Source organism: Pygocentrus nattereri, chromosome 9 (genome assembly GCF_015220715.1).
Source record: "Pygocentrus nattereri isolate fPygNat1 chromosome 9, fPygNat1.pri, whole genome shotgun sequence".
In the NCBI taxonomy this organism is placed as follows: Eukaryota; Metazoa; Chordata; class Actinopteri; order Characiformes; family Serrasalmidae; genus Pygocentrus; species Pygocentrus nattereri.
This window is the reverse complement of record NC_051219.1, coordinates 26,245,288-26,251,931: the sequence shown is the minus strand read 5'-3', so window position 1 is coordinate 26,251,931 and position 6,644 is coordinate 26,245,288. Positions and strand designations below refer to the sequence as shown.

Sequence of the window (6,644 nt, the reverse complement as noted above, 5' to 3'; positions counted from 1 at the left end):
TATTTCTGGAAGTGTTTTAAGCCAACCTCACCCTATGGCCCACTTTTTTAAAATGAGATTTTAATGCACTTTTCTTTATCAGAATTAATTCTTCCACACAAAAGTCTATAATCAGGTGGGTGAGGTGTGGGATGACACTTGAGCTCCCAAATGTTCAGAAATGATCCACATTGCAGTGATAAAGTGCTTCTTCCTGCCGCAAACAACTTGTCAGCAAAGTTCTTAGGACAAGTCCAGCAGGGGGCGCTGTGATCCCAATAGAAAAACGTGGTTCACGTAATGATCAGCCTAATCTGTTTTATAAAAAATCACGTGGTGGTCTAACTGATGCGTTTTAAGTTGGGCATTGAAGACTACTGAATAAAGTATTTGTTATAAAGACCTTCAGGCTCTAATAGCACAGATCTACATTTAAAACTGGTGGACTTACAGTGAGGGCTGCCAAAAGTGGCTAATCAATAGTTTAACCCTGCTGCTTATTTCATGATTTCGGCAAAGGCAGGTCACAGTTTAGATCTCATCATCTATAATGATCATAATTAGCATAATCTCTGTTGGAATGTTCTTAAAGTGGGCTAATTATCAACTATTAATGAGATTTGGGCTCATGAGGGATCAATAAGCCACTAGCAGAGTTTCCCCAGGGCACCTGCAGGGTGAGGGGGTCAACATTATCCAGCCCCCACCCGCCCCCACAATCCCTCCCACCCCCAAAAAAACGCCCACTTGCCCCTTTTCCACCCCAAATCCCTCCTACCCCAACCCCTCCCACCCCTGCCCTGCTATATGTAGGGACTAAAGTGAGCTCAATGGTTGTACTTCAGTCAGTCATTCCAGCTGCTTTGGATACAGGATACACCCAAAAGACACTTCTCTCTTCTTCTAACTAGCCTTTTCTGGTTTATCTTCAACCTCCACAAAGGTCCTGAAGGTTCCAACTGCTCCTCCACTGAGATTTTAGCAGTCAAGGCAGACTGCACTGGGGTTCAGGCTGTGCAGGAGAATAACGGGATCAAGCTTGTTTCCAAAATGCCTCGTTCATTCCTGGTCAAGAAGTATTTCACCAACAAGAAACCAAACTACAGCGAGCTGGAGAGCCAGAATGGTGAGTCTGAACTTCTTTCCACATCTGCAAGCTCGTTGAAGTTGTTTTTTTTTCTGGATTTGCATTGGCTTGGTTGTGGTTTAAAGCAATTTCTAAATTCATACCAGTGGAGTAATGTCTGTATAAAGTCTTTTGAAGTCCTTGAAACTGCAATATACTAAATCCAGATGAATTTGCATGTTGGAAATTTGCTTTGCACAACCAGATCAGCAAGTAACTGTTTCTTTTTTCATCAGTGACTTTTTTTATTAGTGCTGTAGACGTGTGAATTCTTGAGGAGAGTAACTAACATCCAAACCAAGCAGTTTTGAGCTTCCCCCAATGGAACCTCATTTCCACTTGTGGCTGTTCTAGGCTACAAATTACATCCTCATGAATCTAGTTTAGCACTTAGTGCTGCAGTCTTGTGTCAATAAGTGGTGGAAATAAGTCCTATTACCCCATAGTTGGTGTGCAGCCAGAAGCACGCACAATAGACAAGCTAATCTAATTCACGTTGGTCATGTCCAATTTTCCGTTTTAAAAAGGCAAGGTCAAATATGTCAATGGTATTGGAACTTTATGCTGAGGGCCCTGCAGCTATCATCCAAACCCCCCACGGCTTTGTGGATAGATGCAATAATCAAATACAACTGTCCTGACTGGCTTTCTTTGTGGCAAATCGACCACTGGACTGTAATATGACACTCGAGCATCAAAACAACTTAACCATCTAAGTGGATTAGGCCTTAGTGAACAGCCACCTGACTCTTGCTTTCCTTCTCCCTCTCTCTTTTTCTGTGTCAGACTGTCATGTTTGTGATGGTCAGTAAGTTTATGATGGTTTTTATATTGCGTTTTATGCTAAATCTGACAATACTGGGACAGTTAGGATGCAGTTAAATAAATAAATAAATGTAGTCATAGAGTTCATTTTTTGTTATTTAGGGGCTTTCTGTCAATCGCTTTTCTGCTATTGTTATATGCATTGCATTCATGTTGACCCGTGTAGTGTTGTTTGACCTGTATAATATTGCTGTTATAATAGTATTATTACTACAATTAATGGCTCTCTTTCTCCATCTGCATCCAGGCCCATTCTCTGCCTTCATACCTGAGCATTACCCTCTTGCTGAACTCCCCACTAAAGTAGACGGCTCTCTAGCGTCCACTTACACACCGACTCTTGTGTGGGCCACCGCCACCTTGCCCATTTCCTTCACTCCAGCCTCCCCCACCACCCCTCCCTCCCCCATCCCCGGACCCCTAGACCTCAGCTCTCCATCCAGCTCTGGAGAAGAGGACGAAGGCCGTACTTCTGACCCCCCCAGCCCAGACCCTGCTGACCGCTTCCACTGTGCTCAGTGTGGGAAAACCTGCAGCAGCCCTGCAGCCCTGTCCCGCCACCAGCTGACCCACTGCAGCGCCGGAGTGGACGCTGGGCTAAACGCGGCTGAAAACACTGCTTCCAGAGCGGCCTTCCGCTGCAAACACTGCCCCAAAGAGTACAACAGTCTGGGGGCCCTGAAGATGCACATCCGCTCACACACGCTGCCCTGCGTTTGCACCACCTGTGGAAAGGCCTTCTCCAGACCCTGGCTGCTAAGAGGCCACATTCGCACACATACTGGTAAGTGACTCAGTGAATAAAATAGTAAAAGTAAAGTGGTAGCAAATGGAAAGATCTCTTATTGAGTCCTTCAGCCACCAACTATCAGTAATTAACATTATAATTAGCATTTGTGTCTGTGGCAAGGCCTGGTTACACTGTTAAGTGACTCTAAAAGAACAGGAAGAACAAAGGTAGTAGCAAATTGAATGGCATGTGAAGCTCTCTAATCAAATATGCAGGCAATCAGCCACCAGCTAGCAGTGATTAGCATTAGAATTAGCCTCCACTGCGCTTGTACAACCTGTGGCAAGACCTTCTCCACACCCTGATGGCTCTGATTTTGGGCAGAGAGACATCACGGTGTGAAAAAGTCAAAGGAAAGCTAACTGTCATCAATTAGCAATAATTAGCATAACACTTAGCATCAGCTCAATCATGCTACTTTGCTTTTTTACAACCTGTGGCAGACCATGGTTACATTTTCTCACACTGTGATGAGTGACTCCAACTTTGGGAAGGGTGTGAAATGGTCAAATGGAATCAACAGAAATTAGCATTATGATTAGCATTGCCTAACACATGCTGCCTAGCCTTTTGGCCATATTTACCCCTAGAGAAGTACCTCTAACTTGTAGGCAGAGCGAATGAGAGCCTACAAATGCTTCATTTGACACATTGGCACCATTATATTTTCTTTGCATAGGCAAAGGAGTGAAAAGAAAAGTGGTAGCTACCATTTGGCAGTAATTAGCATTATAGTTAGTTTTGTAGAAATGGTTGGTGGCTCTGTTAGTGGCTAGTCACTACATTTGCCTTAGTAGAGCAGTGCAACTTGGAAATTGGATAACCAGAGGCAATGTTATAATGTTAAACTGGAGAGATTGAACTGTGGTGACTGGAGTTAGATGCCTGCATCTTGATTGCTGTTGCTACAACTGCACAGGTCTTAGCTTGTATAGTTGATGACAGAAAACAGATCTGAGAACATTTAATCATTTGGCAGACGCTCGTATCCAGAGTGGCTTATCTAGTGCAAACAGCTGTAGGCAAAGTGATGAAAAAAGTACACAGAGAAACCGAAAAGCTTGATGATATCCTTGCTTGACCAAATGCATCTTAGAACAAAGATAACACGTTTTATCTTAACACCTTAAACCCTGTAGGGCCTTAAAGTGAAATTCTTCACTCAAAACAACATATTAGTTAGCACTGTAGTTAATAAGTAATTCGCATTGTTACTTCATAGTGTGTTTTTAAGGGAATCCCACCAATTTTGTAAAATGTCTGTATAATTCAATGGTTCAACAGTCAAAACTAAGTCAACCAGAGAGCGCTGATGTGAAATGGTTTATTTACTGTCATTTATTGTCAGAAACTACCAGTGAACATTTGTATGTGTGTGAATGATTTTAATATGTTAATGTAGTATTAATGGTAAAATAGTCATAAATTTAAAGAAATATGTTTACCCGGTGGACTATTTTGCCTTGTAATGTCCTAAATGTATTTTATCTTGTATATGTAAAATATGTCTCAGGTTTCAAGCAACATATCTACACACATATCATGCAATAGTTTTCTGTGCAGGAGCTTTAAGAGGGAGCTTGAGACGATAACATTGGTACATTTTAAGAGGCTAACCAACTGTATTTCATTTTCTCTCTCCAGGCGAGCGTCCGTTTTCCTGTCCTCACTGCAACCGGGCATTTGCTGACCGCTCAAACCTTAGAGCGCATCTGCAGACCCACTCCGAGGTGAAGAAGTATCAGTGTGGCACCTGCTCTCGCACCTTCAGCCGCATGTCCCTCCTGCACAAACACACGGTCTCCAGCTGCTGCCCGACCGCCTAGCCCACACGCTTCAAAGTCATTTACAGCCACCTCTCCACTGACTGAGTGTGGGTAATGATCTCAGCCTAACCTGGTGCAAGGAGGCAACTTTAGGGGGCCAAGCAATTCAAGAATGAACTGAAGTTTTGTGGGGTTTTTTGAAGTTCAGTCTCAAAGTGCCTTACTTTTACCTTCCTAGCAGAGATATGATATATTTTGCCTTCTGCTGGTTTTCAGCCTGAACTTGCACTCTCACAAAGAGGCAGTGTGCGTCGTACGGACGCTGAAGAATGTTTTCCTAACCCAGTTCGGTGCCTGCTGGGTTTTTTTCCTCCAGTTGCTCATTCCCAAGATGCCCATTGGTGCCGGCTGGTCCGGCCCTCACACGGGCAGCTGCTGGAGAGTGTGTGGGGGTGGAGGGTCATCTCTCACCACACTTTGCAGCGATATATTGAGACAGCTGCCTGAGCACCGGGCCTGAGGACAGATGCCTCAGCCACGGAAGCCTTTTTCACACTTCCAGTCTTGCACCAGCAAAGGCAATCTGATACTGGAAATGTCAGTTGGTGTCTAACTAGACTGTATGCGGGAAAAAAGTAATGCATTGAATTTACTTGATTCAGAATGTGCGCATCATTTCTACATGAATAAAAATATATACTGTCATTACCTTTACTGCCACATTTGATTCAATTTCAAAGTGATAGTTATATATATTTTATTCACATGGAAATGATGGAGGCATTTAAATGCATCTTTAGAGTAAAGGCCTTTATACACCGAGTGTGATTTATACGGACACCATATATATAACTGGTGATATCTTGCACACCAAACACAGTTTCTTTCAACCAACATCTTTTTATTTTTCTGTTTCATATTCTGCAGAACAAACACAAACTCACTCTACCAATTATCTCTGCTGTTGTTGGCAGCCAAAATGACAGTTTGGTTGCATCCCAGCACTGCTTAGTCTGCTTTATCACAGATGGTGTTAGCAAACAGCAAAATTCCCAAGAAGTCTTTGTAACGTGATGTTAAATTAGAATATTCTGTATTTTCATGATGTTTATTAGCGTCACATTCGCTGCATAATGGCCTTAATAGCAGAGCCTCACCCCGATTCCTTTATTTCCAAATGTTTGTATTGTAGAAGTATATTGCAGGCTGGTGAGTGTCTGAAACCTTTTTTAAACATAATAAAAAAACAATTTTGGCTTCATTTTGTCTGTGCACTAAAGTTCTCCAAAGCACACCATTGAAAATAAATACTAGTGGTTTGCATTTACTGAAATGTATGAAACATACTACATCCTCTGAATTTTATCCCATTTGTTTACATACATTTTACATACATGTTTGACATTTCAATCAAGCAAAGTTGTTGTAAAACAGCAGTAGGGCTAACCTTTCTTCTCTACAAAAGGACACTGCAGCATGTTGCTAAACCAAAGAATGGTGCCACAAACTTCATTTTAAAGAAAAAATGTTTTGCCTTAAAATACTGCAAAAAGGTGGAAGATTGTGGACATTATCCTGCAAGCCATAGTGACGTATGAACCTGCCTGTGCATGAACCACATGTATTTATACAGTGACCTTCTCACAGAAACGCTATGCAATCACTTTTTTGTTTTGTTCTGTTTTTACTTTTTGGGTCCATTGTATATCTCCAGACTTTTGTACAGTCAACCAAAGTGTTTTTTCAATAAACTAATTTATGTTTGGATAAGAAAGAGCGTCTGTTCACTGTGTGGTATGAGTAAAGGCTGATGAAAGGGACTGATGGTGTGTGCTGTAAAGCTTTCTCAGCAGACGTGGCGCAGCGTGTGCATGAGTAAAAGACGTGTCGAATGACGGATAGATGGAGCACCTGCACACACCTGTCATGCTCTTGGCTGTGGCTAACCTGAGCGCTAACATAGCAGTAATAACACAGGGTGGCTAACACTTGGATGAGCCACAGATGGCCAGAGAGATAGAAAAAAAAGAGAGAGAGACACTACTGCACTGAAAGAGAAAATGGAATTGGGCCAGGGGGAGAGGGACAAGAAAAAAAGACTTGACCCAGAATCAAGTTCGCTTGTGTGTATGAGGGATTTGTCTTCATGAGTTTGGTG

General features: G+C 42.5%; 1 protein-coding gene across 1 annotated transcript; it reads left to right on the top strand.

The window, feature by feature from the left end:
• The first annotated feature begins 799 nt into the window (after nt 1–799).
• On the top strand, nt 800–6,260 carry snai1b (snail family zinc finger 1b). The gene is made up of 3 exons (XM_017698211.1): nt 800–1,105; nt 2,178–2,714; nt 4,365–6,260. Exons 1-3 carry the CDS (start codon nt 1,030–1,032, stop codon nt 4,544–4,546), a joined length of 795 nt encoding a protein of 264 aa, XP_017553700.1. The 5' UTR covers nt 800–1,029; the 3' UTR covers nt 4,547–6,260.
• Nucleotides 6,261–6,644: the final 384 nt, after the last annotated feature.

Bases quoted from the DNA above. Each gene is read 5' to 3' on its own strand.
- snai1b (XM_017698211.1), top strand. From the start codon at position 1,030: ATGCCTCGTTCATTCCTGGTCAAGAAGTATTTCACCAACAAGAAACCA. The intron at 1,106-2,177 runs GTGAGTCTGAAC...ATCTGCATCCAG, and splicing joins CGAGCTGGAGAGCCAGAATG to GCCCATTCTCTGCCTTCATA. The intron at 2,715-4,364 runs GTAAGTGACTCA...TTCTCTCTCCAG, and splicing joins CCACATTCGCACACATACTG to GCGAGCGTCCGTTTTCCTGT.